This window comes from Polyodon spathula, chromosome 1, assembly GCF_017654505.1.
Source record: "Polyodon spathula isolate WHYD16114869_AA chromosome 1, ASM1765450v1, whole genome shotgun sequence".
NCBI lineage: Eukaryota > Metazoa > Chordata > Actinopteri > Acipenseriformes > Polyodontidae > Polyodon > Polyodon spathula.
In genome coordinates this window covers 86,258,698-86,285,950 of record NC_054534.1, presented here as the reverse complement: position 1 = coordinate 86,285,950, position 27,253 = coordinate 86,258,698, and the positions used below count along the sequence as shown (strand labels likewise).

General features: G+C 39.7%; 2 protein-coding genes across 4 annotated transcripts in view; both read left to right on the top strand.

The window, feature by feature from the left end:
• Positions 1-12,764, top strand: part of spata5 (spermatogenesis associated 5) — a 183,785-nt gene extending 171,021 nt beyond the window's left edge. The window contains exon 16 of the mRNA XM_041264829.1: positions 12,238-12,764. Within this exon, the coding sequence (XP_041120763.1) occupies positions 12,238-12,414 (177 nt within the window). The 3' untranslated portion in view covers positions 12,415-12,764. The remainder of the gene's footprint in view (positions 1-12,237) is intronic.
• A 10,277-nt stretch (positions 12,765-23,041) lies between these two features.
• On the top strand, positions 23,042-26,684 carry spry1 (sprouty homolog 1, antagonist of FGF signaling (Drosophila)). Of its 3 annotated transcripts, none has more exons than XM_041264799.1 (2): positions 23,042-23,550; positions 25,163-26,684. In XM_041264799.1, exon 2 carries the CDS (start codon positions 25,218-25,220, stop codon positions 26,181-26,183), a length of 966 nt encoding a protein of 321 aa, XP_041120733.1. In that variant the 5' UTR covers positions 23,042-23,550; positions 25,163-25,217; the 3' UTR covers positions 26,184-26,684. The 3 variants fall into 3 exon arrangements, with proteins under 3 accessions (XP_041120733.1, XP_041120742.1, XP_041120750.1); XM_041264808.1 differs by lacking the exon at positions 23,042-23,550 and adding an exon at positions 23,973-24,281; XM_041264816.1 differs by lacking the exon at positions 23,042-23,550 and adding an exon at positions 24,892-25,046.
• Positions 26,685-27,253: the final 569 nt, after the last annotated feature.

Below are 27,253 nucleotides of genomic sequence, written 5' to 3'. Positions count from 1 at the left end.
ATTTGGTCATTGGTGTTAATTGGGGAGTGGCAACATGTATAAAATAAGGCAGAAATCCTTTGTTTGTTGGAGGGAGTTAGGTGAGTGTTTTTGACCTGTGTGTATATGTTAGTGAACGGTATAGTGAAGGCAAATGCCCAGCCTATATTGTATTGTTTGGTGTAAATCTTTTGTTTTGGCCCGTGTGTCTTTGTTTAATAAATGTGCAATTTGCACTTTAAAAATAAGAACACAAGAAAGGTTACAAATGACAGGAGGCCATTTGGCCCATATTGCTCGTTTGGTTGTTAATAGATTATAGATCCCAGAATCTCATCAAGCAGCTTCTTGAAGGATCCCAGGGTGTCAGCTTCAACAACATTACTGGGGAGTTGGTTTCAGACTTCCACAATTCTCTATGTACAAAAAAGTGCCTCTTATTTTCCATTCTGAATGCACCTTTATCTAATCTCCCTTTGTGACCCTTGGTTCTTGTTTCCTTTTTCAGGTTGAAAAAGTCTCCTGGGTCGACATTGTCAATACCTTTTTTAGAATTTTGAATGCTTGAATCAAATTGCTGTGTAGACTTCTTTGTTGAAGACTGAATAGATTTGATTATTTTAGCCTGTCTGCATATGACATGCCTTTTAAACCAGGATTAATTATGTTCACTCTTCTTTGCACTCTTTCTACAGCAGCAATATCCTTTTTGTAGCAAGGAGACCAGACCTGAACACAATATTCTAGATGAGGTTTTACTAATCCATTGTAAAGTTTTACATTACTTCCCTTGATTTAAATTCAACACTTTTCAGTATATATCCGAGCATTTTGTTGGCCTTTTTTATAGCTTCCCCACATTGTCTAGATGAAGACATTTCTGAGTCAACATGAACTTGGTCTTTTTCATAGATTCTTTCTTCAATTTCAGTATCTCCCACAAGGTATTTATAATGGACATTTTTATTGCCTGCTTGCAGTGCCTTACACTTTTATATATTAAATGCCATTTGCCATGTGTCTGCTCAGTTCTGAATGCTGTCTAGGTCATTTTGAATGATCTTTGCTGCTGCAATGGTGTTTGCCACTCCTCTTTTTGTGTCGTCTGCAAATTTAACAAGTTTGCTTACTATACCAGAATCTAAGTCATTAATGTAGATTAGGAAGAGCAGAAGACCTAATAGTGATCCCTGTAGTACTTCACTGGTTACCTCACTCCATTTTGAAGTTTCTCTTTTAAGCAGTAATTTATGTTTTCTACATGTTAACCACTCCCTAATCCATGTGCATGCATTTCCTTGAATCCCTACTGCGTTCAGTTTGAGAATTAATCTTTTATGCAGGACTTTGTCTAAAGCTTTCTGGAAATCTAAATAAATCATGTCATATGCTTTGCAATTATCCATTGTCAATGTTGCATCCTCAAAAAAATCAAGCAGGTTAGATAGATACGATTTCCCTTTCCTAAAACCATGCTGACTGTCTCCCAGGATACAATATGGTTATTTTCCATTTTGGATCTTGTTATAGTTTCCATGAGCTTATATATAAGTCATCAGGCTTATTGGTCTGTAGTTACCTGGTTTGGTTTTGTCTCCCTTTTTGTGGATCAGTATTACTTTTGCAATTTTCCAGTCTGTCGGTACAACCCCTGTCTCAAGAGTCTGGTGCATGATCTTAGTTAGCGGTTGGTAAATAAATTATTTCATTTCTTTGAGTACTATTGGGAAGATCTTATCTGTCCCAGGGATTTGTTTATTTTAAGAGCTTTTAGTCCCTTTAACACTTCTGCCTTTGTTATGCTAAAGTTATTTAAAACTGGATAGGAACAGGTCGGCATGTTGTTGTAAGGGGGTTCAGACTGCACACTGAACTTGCTGTGTTTCTCAATATGGAATCCCTGACAACCATGACCTTCCTTTTTTTTGCTGCCTGGCCAGCACCATTTATGGAGTCCTGGATGTTGTTCCTTTCGTTCTCTTGATGCTGGTTTTGATCATCTAAATCTAATTTAAAATGGGTCAAATTTGTTTGATGTTTTGATGTTTGCCTACGTTTCTTTTTTTTCTGTCTCTTCCTATCTGAACCCACATGTTTCGATCCTCTTCTATCTGCCTGGTGGCTTAATGTCTGTTAGGGGTGCAAACTTCCAAGAATTTTGGGTGTGCCAGCTCCTCAAACTCCTGCTGCTGTTATTTTATGCATCTCAATTTCTAGCATACTTACTTGTTGAGGCAAGTCCAGGATCTTGCAGCACTCTACACACACTTGGTTTAGCTCTGCTGGGTTTTCTCAGATTTCCCACATCATGCAGGTGTCACAGATTACTGGCTTGAAGGCCATGTTATTTATTTTTATTTTTTTGTAAGTTTAAGTTTATTTTCTGCAGCTGTCAACCTGTTTTCAAACTGCTTCTAAACTGCTCTGCACTTTTCCACAAACTGCTGCTTCTGTCTCCGAGTCTCTAATTCCTGTCAGTAACATCTTGGGCAGTGACACTATTCTGTCACAGATGATGAATTGAAAGACCTCCTTGGCTGTCTGGAGGAACAAGGTTGGTGCCTTGCTTGCAGGGAGTTCAAGCACATGGTGGTATGATGCCCCCTCAGAGGAAGGGGAGCTGCCTGCCTGAATGCTGGAGAAGACAGAACTGCCCTAAAATGGAAGGGGGGGGGGGGGGGTGGCTGTTCCGGGAGGCAAGCGAAGGAGCCAGTGCTATCTCCAAATGCCAGAGAGGGTTGTGCTGCGTGCCTGAGTGCCAGAGAGGGAGGAGCAGCCTGCCAGAGTGGCAGAGAGGGAGGAGCCACTACCATATCCAGAGCCAAAGGGTAGAAGCCGCCGCCGTCTCCAGTGCCAGAGGGAGAAGCCCCGCTGTCTCCAGTATGAGAAGGGTATCCGGTGGGCCAACCTCAGCAGCCGCTACACCTGCTGCTCAGGGGAGCACGGCGAAAGCCAACAACACTACTTCCGAGGGTCCAGCGCCACCACTATGTCCAGAGGATCCAGAGCTTGCACAATGTCCTGACGGTCCAGCGGCTGCATGTACGGAGGGTCCTGTGGCTGCTGGTGTGCCCCATGCTGTGGCTTGCGTTTCCGCTGCCAGAGTACTCTGCTCCATGTCCACCGCCGGAGTGCCCAGCGTTGCCACTGCCGGAGGGCGCAGCATTTCCACCAGTGGAACCACGTCCCCACAGTGGTGCCACCCTCTGTAAAGAAGCCTCACAAGGGCAAAAGTCACTCGGGATTAGGGGGTAGAAAGGGGGTTAGTTGGGCACCCTCTCACAGAAGCCCAGGGGTCACAAAAGAGGTTCAATGGGTGCCTCATTTACAGATGCCCAGGGGTAGTCACGGGGGTTAATCAGGCGCCCTCCTTATAAAAGGCTAGGGGTTACAAGACGGGTTAGACAGGCACCCTTATTTCAAGGCCCAGGACCCCTCTAGCCAAAGGAGGAATTGTGGGGAACACCTCTGGTACAACCCCGACCACCACCACCAAAGTCCAGTTTGGCCCCCGCTTCAGCCCACCCATAGGAACTTTGGTTCAAAGGGGGGAAATGGTCATTGGGGGCCATTTGTGCTTTGCACAAGAGGGGAGGTGTGTGGCAGGACAAAAGCCCTGCCCATGTAGAGTGTGTGTGGGAATGTAAGGTTGGCAGGGATGGGGTTAAATCTGTCCCTGCCCGCCATCACAGGTGTGTTGTTATTATTTATTCATTTCTTAGCAGACGCCCTTATCCAGGGTAACTTACAGTTGTTACAAAGTATCACATTACAAATTATCACATTATTGAATATCACATTACAGATAAAAGCAGGTGTAAAGTATAATAAAATCAAATTAAAATATGAGCAAAACAAAGGCTACAGTAAATAATTACATTTAAGACAAGTCCAACTAAGCAGTTAACTTGTAGTAAAAAAAAATATTTACTTATATGAGTAACGTCCAGTAAGAGCATGTGATAAGTATGGTAAATGGCTGAAAACAGTTTCAATTAAGAGAAATTACCAAAAATGTGAATACGAATACCAAGAGGAGTAAAGTTAAATACAAGATACAGGAGGTAGTTAAAATTAAGAGCAGTAGTGGAATGCGGCCAGGTATGGAGCAGTTCAGAGCAAGTACTGTTGTTATGCTCTAGTGGTAGGTGGTAATTCACAAGCAAGATGAGGTGCTATTGTGCCGTATGTCATACCAGGTCTACCACCCAGGCATATCTTGGCTACCATGGCTATAGGAGATTGCTTTGAGGCATCATTATTGACGAGAAATTCAGGCATCACAGCAAGAACAAGGAAATTAAATGTCCAGATGAACGCTGTTACCAGCACATTCATTTGTTATGGGGCATATAACTCAGAGAATGGGAAGTGGAATTCTTATATTCCCTCAGCCTCAGAGGAATTCTGTCCATATGCCAGCTGTGATGTCATGCAGTGGAATTTCACCCTTACTCGAGAATCTGGCTGCCTGTGCTATAAGATATACACCACATTGGCCATCCATAATAGAGAGGTTCCTTTGCCAGATCGCCAGAATTCCACTGCTGGCTAGGCACCCATATAAGCTGTTTGCAAACTAGCTAGCAGCTGTGGATAATCATTATGAGGTCTGTAAATTCTGAGATTTTTACCCATCCATTCTAATGAGAAAGGGCTAAAAATGAGAATATGAAAATGTTAACCAGTTGGAATTGTATTTTTTGTTGGTTTTCGTCCCATATACTTTACAGATGTATTTTTAATTAGTTTAGTCTTGATAGTTTTTGTCCAGTTCTCTCTCTTGAATGCAACAATTTGTTGGAGAAACTTTATTTAATTCGGTTTATCTATCAGCTACATGGCCGTTATTTAGTAGATTATATATGTAGATTTATTAAACTACCTCCTTACATCCAGACTCCAGATCTACAGCTTTGGCAGAAAGCGTTGCATCACCTAGAATTGTAGGATTGAGACATGAATAGTAGTATAGTATTTTGTTAGATTTCAAAATGTCCAATTTTTTAATTTGTCAGTTTTTTGTTAAGTGTATATGAAACTACAAAGCGGTAAGTAATTCCATATGTTAACGTAATTATTATTATTCAGCAGGTTTCATTTAACTTTATGAAGCAAATGTAGTTAATTCTATATGGCAGTTCTTAAACTATGAGTCCTGACCCAAAGTGGGTTGCAAGCGCCTTTCTGATGGGTTGCGGCGTGGAAACATTAATGCAGCTGCATTCTCCATCTTTCTCACATATTCAGTGTTCTCCTGCGTCTGCACCCACCCGAGGACATCTTCTTACAGCTACTACCATTATACAGATCCAAGAGTTTGTGGAAGCAGCTATTAAGATGAAATGAAAATATACAGATAGGTTTTTTTTATATATTTTGGTTTCCTAAAAGCTGTTCAGAATGCAGCCGCAATATATGCTTTGTGGTGTGGTTTTATGAAATAAAAGCCTTAAGCCAAGCAAACTGAGATAACATTTCGAAACAAAGCATTTACAACATGTCAGAAAACCTCTTCAGTTTTTCAAAAATCCAGCTGCCAGTTTTTGCAAGCAGTGTTTCGACAGTGGAAAAGTATGTTCAAATTGGATTAAAAGAAATATAATATTTTACTGAATAATATGGCAATCTTTTGCATTGCAGTAATCAATTATTGACAAAGTTCATACTGTTTGACATTTCATGCTGTTGTGATGTCTTGTGTTTTATGTTGAACCCTTGCAGCTCATAAATCAATGGAAATGACAGGCATGCTCAGGTCGCAACCAGAAAAAAATTAAACGACTGGTTTCTTGTTGTTGCTGCTGTTGTTGTTTGTTTTTGTTATTATCATCTGAGATTAATTTATTTCACAGATTTGCAAAAATACAATACAAATAGACAGATACCGGTGCACTGTGCTTTTCAGTCAAATAGCTACCCCCTTAGAGCAAGTAACTACCACCATCGAACATAACTTACATTTTTAGTTTTAAAAATAAAAATGAAAATGATTTTGTAAGCAATATTTGAATACTCACAAATGCACCCTGGGTGTGTTCAATCGTTTAATTTTATTACAACTTCAACAAAGCAAAGGGTCGGTTTAATTCAATCCCTACAACATGATATAATGTTGAAGTTTACTATGATAATAATAATAATAATAATCATAATAATAATAATAATAATAATGTGTCTCTCGTCACAGTATGTGTTCCTCTGAAAAGCCTTTTTTTAAGCAGGTGCTTTTTCAATTGTATGCTAAAGGAAGCAGCAAAATGCTTTTTGAAGCAAGGACAATCAAACTGAGTTCTGGATTTCCCATCTGCAGCAGTCAAACTGTTTTAAAAAAGCCATATATACTCTTTTGCAGTTTGGAACCGCCTACATGTGTGAATCTGGATTCTCAGCGTTGTCATACTTGAAGAACAAGTATAGAGCATGATCAAAGAGTGGCCTTATCGAAGACTGAGCAGAGAATTGACATGCTGGTAACAAATTTCCAAGAACCTCACTGCTCCCGTTAAAAGCCTCTTAAAATTGTTCTTCACTGCCTGGGGTTTGAACTTTGACTTTATTTTTTAAATAGTATTTTTTTTTCTTCTTTTTTATTTGCATTGTCAAATAGGAGATGGGTCCCAAGAAGGCAGTGAGACATAGTTTTGGGTCCTGAGGTAAAAAAGTTTAAGAACCTATGGTAATTAAAAAATGTTGTCCATAGCTGAACCAACCAACAGCCATCTAGACTTCTCATCTTTGTACCTTCTTTGTAAGCTGCAAAACTTTATATTTCAGTTTGGGAATCAATCATAGAACTTGCTGGCATCAGCAAAGTGTTACTTGCAAGCTGTATGTAATTGATTGCTGATATAATTTATTAACTTGGTGAAGAGCAAAGTCACCATTGTAATAAAACCCATACACCATTCAGTTGAGCAGCCAGGTTCCAGTTTGCTAATTTGAGAGCTTGCAATCATGGCATGGATCTGGAGCTCTGATCTGTGGTTTTTGGCTCCAGTCTGGAATACATTAAATAATCAAATCACTTATAGGTGTTGTATTTCATGGTATTCAGCCAGCCCTGATTGAAATATTCAGCATTGTTTCAGGTGTCTAAAAGAGGTGCAATACCTTAGTAAGATTTTTAAACCATCTTCACATTGCTACACATTTTCTAATGCATCTACAGTAGAAAAACTACAAGCATGACACCCAGAGTCTAGGAGAAAAATAACCAAATGGATGTTAAAACCACATACAAATGGTGATGTTTAAGTGAGTGATTTTACACCATATAGAGTAAATGTTGGACAAAGAATGTAGAAATCCTAAGGCTGTGTATTGAGTGTAGTGCCACTATAGGTTAGGAATCTGCCAGGAGTTTAAGTTGTTCTGAGAGAATGCAAAGTCTAACAGACCTGCTGTTGTGCATGTGAGGACTGAAACTGTCTTTGTAATAGAGAAATGTCGTTTTCTTATAGCTGTATTGGTCACAAGGGGGAAAGCTCCTATCACAGATGTGTTTTTTTTTTTCTGTCTAGCACTTGTATGATTATAGACTTTCTGTGTTAATGTTAAAAAGGTCACATTCTTGATAAGCTTTTTGATTTTCTTCACTGGAATTCGGTTGCAATCACATTCCATAATGATTGCAAAATAACACAGCATCCTGAGAAACTGGAACTCAAATAGTGTACCGTGTAATCTGCTGGTGCTGGTCATTTCAACTGACACTGTGTTTTGAAATCTTAAAAAATAAATTATAATATGTTCCTTGTTTCTATCCATGCTGGTAGACCTGTTTTTAACTGTTTTATGCAACTGAATTCCCCTCCTCCCCCTCCCCTTTTCACATGGTAATTTTGTAGGAAGTAATTCCTGTATTCCCAGCCTGCATCTTTTCATATCTCTGTTTAAAAACAACAAACTTAAAGCCCTGCATGTTGGGAAACCCTTGGAAGAAGATGAGGTAACTGCAATGTTTACACAATCTGCAGTCTTTTTTTTTCTGTGCGTTGTTAGAAGGAAAAGCCATTTCCTGACATCTGGCTTGCACCTGCCCCTCCAAGACAGCCAGCTTTGTTTAACAGTGACATGTTTAATTTTACATACTGATTAGGACAAATGTCACACTTTGGGAAGTGAAGTAAAACTAAACTTGATTAGTCCTCCAGAAAGTGTTATATAAAGCATGAAGCATTCCTGGTCATAACTTTCTCTTCACTCCCCCCACCCCCCCCCTGGAGTGTGGTGTCATAACAGGCTTTAGAAGAACAGTGCCTTCAAACATGGTCGCAGTGTAGTACTTTTTACCCCATTAGAAGATGCTGCAACTAAGGTAATTAAAATGTCTATAGGGCTTTACACTGTACACAGTACAAGACCTTGTGAGTACAGCATTAGAGGTAAATTGACAATTAGGGATGTAAGTTCAGCTCAGGACATGGCATAGGAAAGGATCCCAAATTTTATTGAAATCGTGACTTTTATTAGACAACCTAGCTAGCATCTGTTCGTAGGAAGTGGTTTGAATCATGGAGTCTATCCACTCTTTAAATTTCGAAGTAGAGGAGCTCTTCCAGTTACAGAGAACCAACCTGGCAGCAGAAATAATGGTTCTCGTATCAATTCTTTAATTAACCTTCCAGTGCCTCGTCTTGTGAAAGCACTGCCACATTCAGCGAGATGTGAGTTAATCGATTGGCATCTCACTGCTTTAAAACCGATCACACTGATATGTTGGATTGCAGAATTTGGTCTTTGAGCTCCCAAATTGTTTGGGAGGAAAGTAGCCTGATGAAAGAGGCCTGACCAGTAAAAATACCAGTCCAGGCTGAGACATCTCAGATTAAGCCATTACTACTTACAAAAACTACACCTTGATGAGCAAAATCTTATTTTATATGTGTTTGATCGGCACGTAGATGAACGTTTTGAAGTCTAGCGAATATTTAAGAATCTCATAAAGGCTTTGATACATCTGTCCCTTGGTATTTATCAAGTGTACCCTTTCTCCCATAGAGTGCACACTGCCAGACTTCAGCATTATTCACTTTTAGGCAGATGTTTGTGGAAACTGGAATTCCTACCCTAATACCAGTAGTGTTTGTAGTTTGTAGAGCATTAGCTAATCTAAAATAAATCCTTCCCCTTGTACACTACTTCAATAGAGGAGACCAATTTCACACGTAAGTTAATTTGTCAGTTTTCTAAAGTTATTATTATTATTAAATGCTTCTTGGTAACATCAAAATAAGTTAATAACGGGGAAAGCTATACTGTTCCCTACACCTCTTTTAGAGAGATTTCCTTTAGTCCACAATACTACTTTAGGGAATGGTGAGGTTGGGGGGGATTTGCTGACTTCTACCCCACATCACACCTGCTGTTGGGCCATGGCTGTTTCTGATCAAGAGACATTCATGTGGTCTGCTGTAACCTTCCTGTTATAAAGCTGTTTTTATTCATCCCTAACCTGAAAGATAATCACTAACTAGCATCACCAGAGAAAGTGATTTTCAGTTGTGTGATTTAAATCTAGCAACTCAAGTCAAATTTAAATAAAGATCATGTAATTTGAGGTCTGTGTGCAAGATAATTAGAGGAAGGGGGTGTTGAGAGGGTAAAAGACTATTTCAGAACTAGATGATGTGTTTTTTTCTTAAAGCTATGTGCTTTGGGATATTAGGCATTCATTTTGCCTTTTTTAATGATTGAAAATAATATATATTCCATTGTATATAGTGTTATAGAGTTAAAAAGCCAGAGTTTGAGTTATATGTTAACTGTTCTATAGAAAGAGAAACAACATTCTCAGCTACACCAGCTTTACAGTAGTATGTTCTATAGTAGGTGATATAAATACATGGTTAATGGTATTGGTTAATGAAAAAAATAAACACACTTACCAGCTGCTAATTCCTTCATCAACTGAAACATGTGTGCAACTGTAATCTCTGCCCCTCGGCAACTGTAAGCCACTCCATACATAATCAGTTACAGAAATTAGTTGCACATCCGAAGTGGTAATTTCTAAATGAAATAATTAAAAAACTCACTTCACTTCAAAAGACATATGTAAATAAGTCTGGTAAAAAAAATAAATAAATCATAACCAATAGTAGAGAAAAACTTTGTTGGTTTTACAAAATAAGTCACTTTAAGTAATATTTTGAAAGTGCTTGTTCCTGTTTTTGATCATTTACCATTGTGCAACATTATTTTTCATGTCCTATTCAAAATAAAATAATAATTACCACATTTTTACTCTAGGTGCGAAAATCAGCCTTCTTTTTTCCCCCAAGTGTTATGTAGCAGTTGTGGGCGATTGCCTAATCTGCATTTCCTGTCTTTGTGGCTAGCCAAAAGGTATTTGAAGTGGAAATGCATTGCTCAATAGTGTAACCCTAACCAATTCTGTAATCGTGTCGCTGAAGTTCTTGGGAAGGGGTCTCATTCTCTGCACGGTTTAAGAGCGACTGGATAGCAGAAAAAAATAGAGAGGAGAGACCATGCATTGCATGACAAATCTGATCTTTTCACTTTGTGCGCAGAAAGTTAATTAGACACTATAAACCAGTGCAGAGTTACCACTTTAAAGAAAACTAATTTCACATTTCAAACTATTAAACAGAGCTATTTAATAAATAGACTATTGTAATTGTAGGGTGGAACTGTTTATATTTTGGGCCTAGCAATTGCAGCTGTGGCTCTTGTCGTTTGTGTTAAAGCTGTGCAGATTCCTTGGATTATCACTGAAGTAATTCTCACAGGAGTAGTACTGTTCCTAAATAACTATCTGATAGTTGCCGTAGTTGCTATGCAACAACCTTACAGGTTGCTCTCACCTAAACTTGTTCTTAGTGTTTAGAAACCATATTATATTGTTACAAAGAGCTTCCATTCAAGTACAAGAGGACTGACATTATTTGAGTGGGTCTATACAAAAATGAAGCAACTCACATTATTTGCCCCCTAATACAGTGGTATAAAGTAGTAGTCCTTCAGCGCCATTTATGGGCCATGTCACTCAATCTGGATCCCCATCTACTATGTACATGCAAACTGTATGTATGTGTCATTTTGTAAGCATTCTGAGACCTAACAAATGGTAGCAGTAGCAAATCATGTTTACCTTTTGATTGTAACATGTTTATCTTATTAGTCACTATTTCCATTTCAGTTGTTTATTTCATAAAAATTTGGGAAGATCTATTTAACATACAACATTTACAGAAACACTGGAAGATGATCTGTAAATCTTATAAAGGCTTGCCAGCAGGGGCGCTGGAACTAGGGGTAGTGGGGGTGCGTTAGCACCCGCAAGCTGTGCATGGCTTCCAGCATATGCAGGGGTTACAGTTTTGTTCAACGGCTTTTAGCATCCCCCGCTTTAAAAATTGTTCTAGTGACATTTGTTGCTAGTGACTTTCACAACCATTATTGTGGTGTATAATCAGTAGAGATCATTGTTTCGGTAAACAGGGAAAATATGCTGGACGGTTGAACAAACGTGTGCTTTCAGATCCCTCTGATTTAAGAAAACAAGGTGTTTTTGTATTAGAACTATTATTATTGTTGGGAACAAATTGCAATAGGTGGCAGCAATTCAAATGTAATTAGCCCTAAACTACAGGTGTAAATTAATTCCAATCTACTTCACTGTACCTGATATACAGGTAGTGTATTATTTTTTATTGACTTCCAATCAAGTGATCAAGGACCATAAATAATAATAAATTCTAAGTGATTACATATTATACATTTTAGCTGTATTATTTCATTTTGTGGCATACATAGCCAACTCCACATAGACATGTTATGTACAATTCACAAAAAAAAAAAAAAAAAATCATAAAACTGTTACATTTAGCGCTGGCAAATTGTCCCCACATGAAAAAAAAAGTGAACCATTTGTTTAAAAATGTAGCACACTGTCCAGTATATTTGCATGTTTTGTACTTTTGGTTATAGTATGGTAAGAGCTACAGTACATACATGTGTTTATTATTAAGTACAATATGAACTTTTTTGGAACCACATAATTCAAACCTATTGACTTGTGCAGTTTGTGACTGAGGATTAAATGGCAGGGTAGTTCAGGTCAGGATTGCCATTGTCCATCATCTTTCGTGTGAATTAAATTGAGAAGCACCAAAATTGTAAAATTAAAAAGTAATCAGTAAGTTGCAAACAGTACTGCTTTAACTACAGTCTTTGTTCAGTTGTGTTTGTGATTGCTGTCGTCACTGGTTTTCTTTTCCCTGCTTGTTTAAGATCACCGCTCTGTGCAGAGAAGCTGCTTTGTTGGCTCTGCAGGAGGACATCCAGGCCCAGCAGATTATGGGAAGACACTTCGAAAGTGCTCTGGAAATTGTTACACCAAGGATTCCTGATTCACTTATCCAGTTCTACAGCAACTACCATGAGCAAAGTGGTCTGCATACACTTTGACCATATCTGAAGATTTGAGATACAACATTTCAGTCACCCCATGTTACTAAACATTGTGTACCAGGAGGCTCACACGGTACTGAAGAGTCAGGTCCCTGTACTTTTGCTTCATTTAATTGTTTTAGTAAAGGGTATTTAAAAATGCATGAGAATAAAGGTGAATATCCTGGTAGCATTTCAAGAAATGCGGGATTGTATTTACTGTCCTTTCCAAAACCAAAGTATGCCCATAATTTGTCTTTGTAATATCAGTACATGATAAAACAGCAAGTTCTCTGGTCTGTCACCCTGTTAAAAGAACAATGCTTGCACTAATGTTAAAATGAATCCATTAAATTTCATGAAAGTTGTTTATCTTGTATTAATTATAATCGCTTACAAAATTTTTCTTCTACAGATGTGCATTATCAATGTTTTTTTATTTTTATTTTATTTCAGTGGATTAAGATATGTCTCTTTAGAAGACTGCACTTAGTTACTAAGTAAAAGCTAACCTTGTTCCTAGTAATATACAGTACTGACATACATCAATACTTTCATTCCCTCTTTCACCCAGCTATATTCAGTAAAATGCAGTAAGTGATGAATTGTTATACATCCCTGGTTGGCTGCTGATTCTTCAGAAGCATATCTCATACTGTTTGTGTTACTGATTTCAAATTTTCATTGTTATGCAAGCACCTCACAGAAAATATTCTTCACTTCAACTTGTGACCTAAATATGCCTTCTATACTTTTGCCATGTGGTATTGCGCTACACAAGTTTGTTCTATTATTCGATCTTATAAATTAATTGTGGATATCATGCAAAAAAAAATAAAAAATAATTGATATACAGACTACAAATTTAATATTTCCAGTTAAATGTGTCTGTGATCTTGACCTCTGATCTGATATGTCTGACATACTAAGGTCATGTGACTAGATTTCAGCACACTAATATATTGTCTATGATTCTGTTCTATTATTCTATTTGTAGTTCCATTACCTGTGTTGTCTAGTAAAAAATACTGTTTCTCTCTCTGCCACGGCACATATATATATATATATATATATATATATATATAGTATTCACCCCCCTTGGACTTTACCACATTTTGTTGTGTTACAACATGGAATCAAAATGGATTTAATTAGGAGTTTTTGCCACTGATCAACACAAAAAAAAGTCCATAATGTCAAAGTGAAAAATAAAATCTACAAATTGTTCTAAATTAATTACAAATATAAAACAGAAAATAACTGATTGCATAAATATTCACCCCCTTTGCTATGACACACCTAATTAAGCTCTGGTGCAACCAATTGTCTTTAGAAGTCACATAATTAGCTGAATGGAGTCCACCTGTGCAATTACGATGTTTCACATGATTTCAGGTTAAATACACCTGTCTCTGGGAGGTCCCACAGTTGGTTAGTACATTTCCTAACAAAAACTACATCATGAAGACGAAGGAACATTCAAAGCAAATCCAGAATAAGGTTCTTCAAAAGCACCAATCAGGGGTAGGATATAAGAACATTTCCAAGGCATTGAATATCCCCCAGAGCATAGTAAAGTCCATTATTAAGAAATGGAAAGAATATGGCACAATTGTGAATATATAGAAGAGGCCATCCTCAAAAATTGAGTATCCAGGTGAGAAGGCCACTAGTCAGGGAGGCCACCAAGAGGCCTATGGCAACTCTAAAGGAGATACAGTCTTCCACGGCTGAGCTGGGAGACACTGTGCATATGGCAACAATAGCCCGGGTGCTTCACAAAACTGGCCTTTATGGGAGAGTGGCAAAAAGAAAGCCATTGTTGAAAAAAAAAAAACTCATATCAAATCTTGGCTAGAGTTTGCCAGAAAGCATGTGGGAGACTCTGAGACCAAGTGGAAGAAGATTCTATGGTCTGATGAGACCAGAATAGAACATTTTGGCCTCAGTGCTAAGCGCTATGTTTGGCGCAAGCCTAACACCGCACATCATCCTGAGAACACCATCCCTACCGTGAAGTATGGTGGTGGCAGCATCATCCTATAGGGATGCTTCTCTGCAGCAGGGCCTGGAAAGCTTGTGAAGATAGAGGGCAAAGTAGATGCAGCAAAGTACAGAGAAATCCTAGAGGAAAACTTGCTGAAGTCTGCAAGAGACCTGAGACTTGGGAGAAGGTTCATCTTCCAGCAGGACAATGACCCCAAACATACAGCCAAAGTCACACTGGAGTGGCTTAAAAACAAAAAGGTCAATGTCCTAGAGTGGCCCAGTCAAAGCCCGGACCTCAATCCAAGCCACTGTGTGTGTGTGTGTGTGTGTATATATATATATATATATATATAGTAATGACCCGCTAACTCAGAAGTTTTGTATTGTTGTTTGGACGCGGAAAGAGCGTTGAGCACCACGGTGCATGCAAACACTTCCAGTCTTAGATATTCCAGGAAGGGAGGTCAAGCAGGCAACAGTAAAAACAGCAGAAGGGTTTGGTTCTTGAGAGAGAGGAGCCAAAAGAGTTTGTTAAACCTAGTAGTACACTTAAGAGGGGGAATCATTTACCAGTGAGGTTTATTGTTTTGGAGGTATGAGTCATGGCTAACATTGACTAAAGAAATACTTAAATAATATACTAAATAAACCATGAATTCGAGAACTCCAATCCCTGTCTCCATCTCTCTTCATTCTCACAAAACATTACACTGTGATAGTGGAGGCAAAAGGGTACATTTCGCCACTGCTAAGTGTTGACCGTCTGCAGCGACAACTGGAACAACTTGTTGCTGAGCTGGAAATGGCAACCAAGTGATGGGTAAGAGCCGGTACAAGGGGGAGGAGAGTCAGTGACTTGTCACTGGCATGCCAGGAGGCTGCAGAGAAGATATGGAGGGAAATGAGTGAAGCCGGTCTGACTGATCCTTCGGACAGCCCCTGGACATCAGCAATGGTGATGGTGCCCAAGAAAAGTAGCGACTGGAGGTTCTGTGTGGACTACAGGCAGATGAACAAGGTAACCAAGAAGGACTCGTACCCCCTCCCCCGCATCAAAGAGTATCCAGATATACCTGGTTCTCTTCTCTGGATCTTAAAAGTGGCTCTCTGGCAGGTAGACCTGACACTCGACACATGGCCAAAAACCACGTTTTACACCGGCAGGGGGAGATGGAGAAAGTCCTGGTTGACATTCTACCTTCTACCTGTTCTGCCTGGACGACCTCCTGGTTCATGGAGCCTCCTTCCAGTCTGCCCTGGATGCACTCAGGAGAATGCTGGAACATATGGCTGGGGCTGGGCTGAAGCTCCACCCTGAGAAGTGCTGGTTCATGGGGAGAGAAGTCACCTTTCTGGACCACCAAGTCGGAAGAGAGGGGATCAGCAACGAACCTGATAAGGTGACTGTAGTCCGGGAATGACCCACACTCCCTTACAGACAGCTGCGGGGGTTCCAGGGTCTATTACCAATGCTTTATTAAGGGGTTCACCAGCATCACCGCTCCGCTACACCAGCTCTTGTGGAAGAAGGAACCCTTCACTTGGATGGAGGAGTGACAGGTTGCCTTTGACGCCCTCCAGCAGGCACTGATCCAGGCACCAGTACTCTCCTCACCAGACACCAGCCTGCTGTTCCTCCTAGACACTGACGCCAGCAATGAGGGGATCGGTGGCATACTGTCCCAGCCCAGGGCTGAGGGGTGAAGGTGGTCGCCTATTTCAGCAGGGCGCTACTGTGTAACCAGACAGGAGCTACTGGCAGTGGTTGTGGCAGTCTGTCACTTTCACTACTACTTCTGCAGGCTCCTTTTCACTGCGAGGATTGAGCATGCTGCCCACCAGTGGCTCCAGACCTTCAGTGAACCATAGGGACAGGTCGCCCACTGGATTGAGCAGCTCCAGCCCTTCAACTTCACCATCCAGCACTGGGCTGAGGCTCACCATGCCAATGCTGACACCCTGTCCCAGGCGACTGTAGTCATTGTCCCAAGAGGGTGGCTCGAGAGGAGTTGAGGGGCCAGGAGGAGGTGTGTGTCCCCGCAACAGAGGAGGGCTAGGGTGGACACCTGCAAGGAGCTGACAACCATTGATGTTGTGGAGTGACTACAGCAGCAGGACCAGGTTCCGGAACTCCAGCCCCTCCTCCTGTGGCTGGAGGACCAGGAATGACCCCCCTGGGAGGAAGTGGTGCCCCATTCTACAGCCACGAGAGTCCTGTGATCCCAATGGGAGGGACTGAGCTTCCGAGACAAAGTCCTGCAATGCCAATGGAAGGAGCCAGCTACTGGCAAAGCAAGGTGGCAGACAGTGGTCCCCTGAGCTCTGAAGGAAGCGGTGCTGAAGGCGCACCATGGAGCTCCAGATACCAGACACTTTGGGGTCACCAAGACCCTGCGTCGACTGTGGCAGGCCTTCTACTGGGGGCGGTGGAGACAAGATATGGAGGACTTCTGCTGCCGCTACAATAGCTGCACCACCTGCAAGAGACCCACAGACCAGTCACACACCCAACTCCAGCAATTTCCTGTCGGCATGCCCATAGAGAGGGTTGGGTCAATATCCTGGGGTCATCCCTGCAGACATACAGAGGAAAACGGTTCATGCTAGTGTCCATGGACTTCACAAAGTGGCCCGAGGCATACCCCCTGCAGGATCAAGAAGCTGAGGTTGTTTCTCAGCCAGTTTGGGGCCTCCCCAGGAGCTTCACAGCAACCAGGGTCACAATTTTGAATCCTGGGTGTTCACAGAGATGTGAAGTGGCTGAACATAAATGAGACTCACATGACTGCACTCCACCCCCAGAGTAATAGTCTCATGGAGCGATGGAACCGTACTCTCGCAGTCGAATTCGCGATCAGCACTGCCAGTCACCAGCGTGACTGGGACACTCACCTGTCTCTCATTCTGCTGGCCTGCTGGACATCAGTACTATTTAACTTCCTGTACCCCTGCCTTGCTCATGTTGGGATGTGAACTCCAGACTCCAGCTGCATTGACATTTGGCCAGCTACTGGACACTCCAGTCGAGCTTCCAGGTCCTGAGTTCGCCAGGAGGCTACAGGACCCCCTGGAGATGGCTTGCGCTTTTGCTAGGGACCAATTTATGGCTGCAGGTTCCCAGAAGAAACAGGGAGAGACATTTTGAAGATGGGGAGCTTGTGTTGATCTACAGCCGCCAGCGGAAGAGGAACCGCTGTCTCAAACTCGACAGCCACTGGCTTGAGCCATGATGGGTCCTGAAGAGGATTGAGGAGGTGGTCTATTGGGTTCAACTACCTCCCAGAGGACAATGGGTGGCCTCCTACAGAGTACAGAACTGGCAGAATCTGACCCAGCAGCTGCTGTCTCTCCCTTGCCTGACAGCCCCCTTTCCCCACTTGCTCCCACTTTCATCCCTGTTTCTCCCTGTCACAAAGACAGCTGTAGTGGGTGATGTCAGACCAGAAACAGGTACCAGGAAATAAACAACAGAGAGGTGGAGTTGGGTGGAGCTGAGCGATTGGTTTCGCTTAGCATTTAACGAATGAACAGAACAGTATATAAAAAGGTGGTAACAAACAAAAACACAGGAAACTGCACTTTCACCAAATTAAAGAGACAAACAAAACGGACTACACCAGGTTCCAGTTCTCCCAGGGCTGACAGTCCGCCAGCCAAAGCTGATGGGAGCCCAGGGCCACTAGCACTACCAAGGCTCCAAAATCAGGTGCAGTCTGACTAAAAGGATGCAGAGAGAGTGTTGGGCAGCACAGGGCAGGCGAAAACTCCAGAGTCTTAGATATTCAAAGAAGGGAGCATTGGTAAAAATGGCAGAAGGGTTTGGTTCTTGAGAGAGAGAGCAGCCAAAAGAGTTTGATGAATCTAGTAGTACACTTAAAAGAGGGGACATCATTAACCCTCATAAGGACATGTCAGAAAACTGACTTTCCTGGTAAAATGGGGCCTATTTCATAAAAGTGCAAGAGGGTGCAAGAGTGGTTGTGAGGACTGCAAGCGTTTCATAAAAGCCATCACAAGGACCATCACTTACGATCCCTTTTAGCGCTTTTTGCACTCTGAAAATTCACTTACTTTGCAATCAACTTTAAAGCACAGTTGCAATAACTTACAATGGCTGGTGTGACAAGGAAAGACAATTTTTCTAAAGAAGAAATAAATACAATTATTGGTCAACTTGTTGGTCAAAACAAATCTGTTCCATTTGGCACTGTTGTCGGGAACCCTAACTAGTGAAGAAAAGAACAAAATGTGACAAATGATCACAGATCAAATAAATGCTTTGGGTTTGTGGAGAGGATGGCAACTAAAGTAAGAAAAAAGTGATAGCGTTAGCAAACAGAACTAAATCATAAGAGGCAAAAAGAAGGAGGGAAGTAAAACAGACAGGCGGTGGGGAAAAACCAAAGGACCTCACTGAGGAGGAAAATATGGCCCTAAATATTATCGATGAAGTAGCTGTTGCAGATATTGAAGGTGGATTGAACACAAGCAGAAGAGACTAAAGCATAGCACCACCTGTTACCTTTGACCCAGTTTCCGAGTAAGTAAACACATCATTAATTATCCATCTAACTTAAGTATAGCAATATCTATAAGGTAAACATATTATTATTATTATTATTATTATTATTATTATTATTATTATTATTATTATTATTATTATATTTGTGTAGTGTGAATAACAGAAACTTGTATTTCCACAATGGGCCAAAACAAAAAAGAAAGTAATCTTGCTTGACATTAATGTGAAAATCGCTATAAATGTGTATTACAGTGACACGATGGAGGTATTCTTCACAGAGGACAGCGAAGACTGTGCCAATATCTGCCTCCGTACAACTTTCACAACCCACAAGTTTTTCGCCTTTTACAGTGTCTACAGATAGGCAAAGAAAGGTAACTGACATGGACCATTTTAACATTGGAAAAGCTCGCCTTGAGGTGGAAAAAAATCGTCTGGCCGTTGAAAAAGAGGTTAATATGTTGTTTATGCTATAATGTGTTTTAATGCGCACAGCTGTCTCCTAGCAAGAGAAGGCACCACTGTATTCTGGACACTGTAGTTTACTCTAGGAACATGTCACAGGCATGTGAGAAAGCCCCAGGCCTCATCCTTCATTTGGTATATTGAATGTTTTCCTAGCCTTTTCTGTTTTTGAGTTACAGGCACTTAAAGACACCTACTGATTAGCTGTGAGTCACAGCACGAGCACTGAATGAGAGGGTGGTAGAAAGTATGCATACGGGCATGCCTGACATCAATGGAAAGTGCAAAGCCTGTGCTTTTAAACAAAGTTGAAACCGGAACGCTATCCATTGAAGTGACCGAGTAATAGGCAACAAACAGAACTTAGGAGCAGACAGACTCATGTCACATGACTCAAGCCTTAGTTTCGGTTTGCTGTAGTTTCGATTAGGAACGTCTGTTCAAGACATACAATACATCACTGGAATGCTCTAATTCTGTTCTTTTAAACAAGCCTTGAACCAGGAAGCTAGCTATACAGTGCCTGAGATATTCACAGGAGAATTTCTGGCCCACCGAAACCCCAAACCTAAAACAATTCGGGAAATTCAACCAGGCTACCTGGACTAGAATTATCCTTTGCATAGTGTAACAGGATGGGTGTCTGACAACTACCTAAAAGGAAACAAAAATCAAGTCACTAGATCCACATAATAACTGATACAAAACACCAAGGGGTCTGAATGGTTACCTTATGAGGGTTAACCAGCAAGGTTTATTGTTTTGGAGGTATGAGTCATAGCTGACAGTGACTAAATAAATACCTGTAAATAATAATCCGTGAATTCGAGAACTGGAATCCCTGTCTCCGTCTGTCTTCATTCTCACAAAACATTATATATATATGCTGATGCGCTGGGGAGACCAAATCAAGACTGATCCTCAGAGCCAGCATTGCATGATAACATAAATATAACTTTATATAAAATAATGTGAATTAGAATTAATATAGATTTAAAGATATAAGTAAAAATGTATATAGAACAATATTGCATCATGTAAGAATAAATCATGGATTTGAATATAAACAATAACACCTATAAATACCTCCAATGTTTTGATTCAAACACAGGCTCCTGTGAGAAAAATATGAAAAACATATCGAAACGTTGGGCAGCTGGCTCTTTGAGCTGGCTATATATATATATATATATATATATATATATATATATATATATATATATATATATATAAATATATATATATAATATATATATATACACACACACACACACACACACACATTAAAAATGGAAAATGGTTGTATACCGAAAGAAGCAAAATCAAAAAGAAAAAGGTAATGTAGGTACACAAAAAATGAGTCATTGATTGACTCTCTCTCTCTCTCTCTTTCTCTGTGTTTGCAAGGGGTTGCATGATGTGTGTGTGCAGGGGTTGCATGGTGGGTATGTGCGTGTAGGGGTTGCATGGTGGGTGTGGATGTGTGTGTGGGGGAATTGGAATGCAGGTTTGGTGGAAAGGGCAGGGGTCTGAGTAAGGGGCAGAGGGAGTGAGGGGATATAAGGGAGAAAGGGAGAAAAAGGGTTAGGGTAAGAAAAGAGAACTATGATTAACCATCTTAATTTAATATTTTTGACTCCCAGTTCCCTTCCTTAACTTTATGATTTTATTTTATTGATTACTACAGCCTCAGTCTCATCTTTGTCCCAAGAACCCGAAAACACTACTATATATATATATATAGATAGATAGATAGATAGATAGATAGATAGATAGATAGATATGCACACACACAGTGGTATGTACCAACAGTTATTCGAGCCATATCTAACAGGAGCTTAATAAAATATAATCGGTGTTTCAATTGATACCAGTGGTGTACAAAATATTTTGTATTACTTTCGGTACTGATGCATACAATTATAACGAGACTTGATCTCTTTAGATGTTCTTGATTGCAATAAACAACGATCATGCAAATAAATGGAATGGCCTTTGGACTACATCTTCTGTTCATTTCGTCAGGTCATGGGAATTAGTTATTAACCAGATATATAAAAGAGGCTGCTGAAATTCAAACGCGAGTTGCAAACAAACAAGTTTAGATAGTTGTATTAAGTTGTAGTTACTGCTCAACGAACATTTAAAATGGTTGTATATTACATCTGTTAACAATTAAATGGTAAAAATAACAGACCCCATCTTTAATTTGAAATCGTTCCCCCCTCTCAAGTTGCATTTTAAGGAATTGTTTCAGTTAGAGTTCTCTTCTGTTTCTGTTTTAGTTCTGGTTGTCAAACCAATTAAACGATACCCCCCCCCCCCCCCCGCTTAAAACTGAAGTCTTGACAGGCATAGATAAAAGCATTTTAGACTATTTACCGATTGTTAAGGAGAGGAAGCCATAGAATTTACCATTTACCAGTAGTCTGTTTGTAGGTTTGTGATAAAATCGCTATTCACGCTAATTAATGATGAGCGATTTCCTTTGTCTGTCGAATTTAACGCCGAACAAGCACAGACTAGCTTGCCTGATAAATGCGTATTTTAAAGAAGTGTTATTATTATTATTATTATTATTATTATTATTATTATTTATTATTATTAGTCGTAGTAGTCGTAGTTAGTTAAATTACAAGTGGTTATATTATTTTATATCCACCTGGATGATAACCACCACGTTTTTTTTTTTTTTTTTTGCTTGTTTTGTTGTTTTTGTAATGATCCTACTTGACTAAAGAGCAAATGAACAATCTGATGTCGTTGTCTGCAAAACGAATGATTTTTTCATTTTTAAAATGTGCCTAATTTGGTTAATAGAAGACGTTAAAACATTATTTATTGTAAACAAATCAACAGGTTTCATTGTGTGTTTGTGTGTGTGTGTGTGTGTGTGTGTGTGTGTGTGTATATATATATATATATATATATATATATATATATATATATATATATGAGAAATAGTAGGTTACGACAGAGGGCAAATATCCATTAATTCTCCATGTGAATAGGGAGATTGACTTTGTGACTTTGTCCTGAACTTCCCATTCTAATGGATCCGGATGTAATGTATCCTCAACACCAATCAAACCAGACAATCGGGAACTGAGAGCTCTTTTTTTATCTGCAGTAGGTTTAACTTTTAAGGTGGGTGCAAATTACCACGGTACAGAAGCGTGCGACTGGTCTTGCTCCCGGAAAATATACCACGTAAAGAGAGAAAGAAACATAATTGTCATTAATTTGAAATATGCATAGCTTAGATCCCTCCAACTTCTGTATTTTTTTCTTATCAGTCTTTGTAAAAAGTAAATAATAAAAGGGCTGTTTTTGCGTGTACATGTTTTCAATATTCAAATTTTATTTTTATAAATGCCTGTGTATTTTTATAGACGCAGAAAACAGCATCAAATCTGAAAAGAGTGCACATATCCAGTAACTGCAGTAAAGGAATGGTATTTGCTAAGTCACCAGTAGCCAAAACCATTTATATGCTGATTTTCTGTGGTATCCAAATAGTCTGTTCCACCTTAACGTGCCCACGCCTCTCTCCCTCGCCCACCCTCCAACATACGGCCAATCAGTGGTGAGCGGATGCGATGTTTCCTTTTTTCACTGGACTGAGCAGCCAATGGGACCAGTCTAAGTGAATAAACACGGAGCTCCAGAGTCTCATTCATTCAGTGCAAGACAGCTGTGTGGAGCACCGGGTCTGCTGCAAACTTATCAGTTCTCATCAAATAACAATCTGCGTAACGTTTTATGTAATCAGCTTCAATATTTCCAAGCGGCATTGCAAACCTAAACTTGGATGTATAAGTAACAACATCTGACAAAAGTGTACGTTTACATCACAGTTTGAATTAGGGCATTTTCTGCGCTGTTTAACAAATAAACCCTTGAGCTCGTCTGAATTTGGAACAGCGTCTCCAGACTTGACTACACTGCACTGCTGGTGTGTGTTTGTGGATTTACTTTTCCGGAACTATTATCCCGAAGGTGGCCCATGAATGCAAACATTTGGAAAGAAATCCAAATGTTTTTTTTTTCGCATTGGATATACAGTATTCGTTATGTTCAGTGTTTATAGCAATTCATGCTTGATGATGATTTCATTGGTTGGATCTTATTAGGCGTATCGGTTGATAGATTTGGAAATCATGGATGATTGCAAATAGGTAAGGTTTTCATTTAGTTCCGTTTTTTCCATAAATGTATTGTATGCTGTTATTGCTTGACTTATGTGTTTAATCTATTTTTACACACCATCACGTGCGTGGGGGTATTATATATATGATGTATATATAATATATATATATATATAGATATATATACTATTATATATAGATATATATATATAATGGTTCCATCTTTTTCGCGACGGGACATTAAATAACGATCTTCTTTCTTAGAAGAAAACAATAACCTTCATTGCTTAGTCTGGACATCTTATAAAAATATGTTTCGTCACACTCTTGGTGTTTAATCACATTAACTCAACATTGTAACATTGTAGCATATTTTCAAGTCTTCAGACGGGAAGGGACTGCCCTCCCCGCGTGACTAACAAATACCCCCCCCCCCCCCCCCCCCCTTGTTTTCATTCATAAGTTTTTCCTTCCTCTGCTTGTTATTAATCAGTTCTTGAATTGCCATCACAGAGGGCGCAGCTCCACCATCTTATGCTATAGTGCGGTGATATGTTTGTTTGGTACGACCAGTGTACAGTCACGGAATATTTTTTAAACAGTGACATGACATTTTATTGAGAGGCTTGGGTATTTTTTTCAGCGCAAGGTGATTGGAAGTCTTGTGCAAGTTCCGCAGGGTATTTAATACATTTCGCTTTTCAGCAATGCAACCCCAAAAGAGCATTGGCTTCCAAAATTCCGTTTCTATTCATGTCAAGGTAAGGGTTTGGACCGTCTCTTGTGGAATTTGTTTTTGTTTTTTAAAAGTTGAATACTGTTGAGTACTTAGTAATGTAGGTATTTTATACAAAGAAACGATTTTTTATTTTTTTTTTTTTTTAAATCATTCTTAAGTTTCATGGTTTAGAAAACGTGCTTTCACACACGATTTCATGGGTCAGGGGATGTTATTTTTTTTCGTTTCTTAAAGCGGCAGTAGTCTTTAAGATTAAATATGAAACTTAAGGGCAACAAATTTATCACGTTTTTAAAACACTTCGTGTCGGCTCTAATATTAGTTAGTGCATATGTAATGCACGTTTTCGTGCATTGTTTAATCTGCAAAAAGCTATTTAAAACGGATGATTTATCCTTATGGACAGGATCCTCGGTTCGATGTGTTATATTTTAATAACTAGCTGTTCAGATGCAAATAAACAAGTATTTGTTCTAAAATGTAGATGTGCTGTTCAATTTAATCTTAAAAATAAATGTTATGACCCTTCATTTAATTATTAAAGCTATATTTTACTTTTAACATCACTTTAGGGTTGAACATGCTTTTTTGATGCTTTTTTTTTTTTTATATTTTTGAGTTGTGTGATTCTAAAACTGTTGCAGGAATAATGTGTAGTTACAAATGATTAGTCCCAGTTACTTAAATTCTCTGAATGTACCTGGATATTGTTCAGTTGGATTTTTTATTTTTTTTTCCCAGGGATCAAGCATCACTATGATCCCTTACTGAAGGAGCTCATTGCCAGGTGGTTAGAGCAATTATGCAATTTGTGGCTTGTCGTGAAACCTTTATTTCTGTAAAACCCAGGCCAATACTTGTTGCTCTTGTTTATTTGTGTTTAATTTTTTAATCTCTACACAGGGTTTCAGATGCATGCCAAGTCCACAGTGAATGTCGGAAGTCGTGATCACCTCAGATGGAGCCCCAAAGTCCACATGGCAATGGCGGTTCATTAGTTGTGATACAGCAGCCTTCCTCGGACAGCAGACCAAGGTTTGCCTATGAAAGAGGGATTCAGCAAACAGCCATTCTCTCACTGGACCAAATCAAGACTATCCGGTCAAGCAATGAGTACACAGAGGGTCCTTCTATGGTGAGAAAGCCTGCTCCCAGGATAGCTCCAAGGCCAGAGAAGCACGAAAGGACTCATGAAATCATACTGATCAATGTGAATAATAACTATGAACATCGTTCTTCTACCCAGCCAGGAAATGCGGGTCTGCAGTATAATGCTAGGGTGCCTGTATTGAGTAGGTCCACCAGCACGGGGAGTGCAGCAAGTTCAGGGAGCAGCAGTAGTGCCTCTTCAGAACAGGGTCTACTAGGGCGCTCACCAGCAACAAGGCCTAGCCCGGCCCACCGAACGGACAAGCCAGTTCGAACACAGCCCAAGTCTTCTGCTTCATTAGGGGACAAGCTTAAAAGTTCAGGGAAAGAGGAAAACACAAAACATCAGTTTATCTGTGAACAGTGTGGCAAGTGTAAATGTGGTGAGTGCACAGCACCGAGGACTCTCCCTTCCTGCCTGGCTTGTAACAGCCAGTGTTTATGCTCAGCAGAGAGCATGGTGGAGTATGGCACGTGTATGTGCTTGGTCAAAGGGATTTTTTACCACTGTTCAAATGATGATGAAGGGGACTTGTGTGTGGACAATCCTTGCTCCCTATCCCAGTCACACTGCTGCTCAAGGTTCATGTGTATGGGATTAATGTCTATGGTGTTGCCTTGTTTACTCTGCTACCCTCCAGTCAAAGGGTGTGTTAAGATGTGCCAGGGCTGCTATGACTGGGTGAACAGGCCTGGGTGCCGGTGTAAGAACTCCAATACTGTTTATTGCAAACTGGAGAGCTGCCCCTCACAGAGCCAAGCCAAACCCTCATGATTCCACTTGGAACTCTCATCAGTCTTGTTGTTAAGTTAAATGTTATGTACCCCCCCACCCCCCCACACACACTTTATCCTCTCTGGAACAAGCATGGAGAATGATGCCACTTTTGCTATCCTCTGACCTTTTACAAGCCAGTGTTTTGCCTTGCAATTCTTTTGTGTTGTTTTTGGCTACTCATTAACACACTTCATTGTAATGACATACTCTCTAGGGAGGGGTCTTCTCTGTGCTTCAGCTTTGTGTGAGACCATCTCCTTACCAAATTTGTGAAGGACTATCTAGACAGTGATAAATATATACATATATGTAGCGGTTACCAGATTTTCATTGCAACCCAGATTGTTATTGTTTGTATATCTAAATTGTAAATGGGTGCCATATAAAACGGTGGGTATTTCTGTTACTATGCTATTAACATTTTGGTAAACTTAATTTATGTAAGACTTAAAGTATTCATGTCCCACTTCTCCCCCCCCCCCCCCCCCACCACCCCCACACACATTTAGCGTAGACAAGTTCTGTACTATTCTAGGTGGACACCTGTGGCTTTTTGTACATTTATTTTAAAATTTAAACAATTCTGACATAAAAAAAAAAAAAAAAAAAAAAAAAAAAAAAAAAAGTCTGTTAAAACAAAAAACATTTGTTGTAAAGAATATTTATTATGTGAGCTCTATTTTATGATATTTATTGCAAAAGACTGTCTTGAAATTTTACTCATGTCTGAATATAACAAAATATCAATACTTACTGAAAAAATGAAAGGGTGGCACAAAAGAAACTACATAATATGTTAACTATAATGCAGAAAATATATTAATTAATGAAAAATAATTTCTACTTGTCCTGTGTCCTTAATTTTTCTAAATACAACTGTGCTTGATTGATTTCCTTTACAATTTAGCCTTACATAAAGAATGCTTTTATATTTGTACCATGGTAAAGTAGTGTGTGGGTTTAGGAGTTGAGATGACTTTTGCTGTTATAAAAAGTAGCTTTAATTTAAAAAATAAAATAAATATACTGGAGATCAGTGATAAACCAGGAAAAGGGTCATTTAAAGA

Bases quoted from the DNA above. Each gene is read 5' to 3' on its own strand.
- spry1 (XM_041264799.1), top strand. From the start codon at position 25,218: ATGGAGCCCCAAAGTCCACATGGCAATGGCGGTTCATTAGTTGTGATA.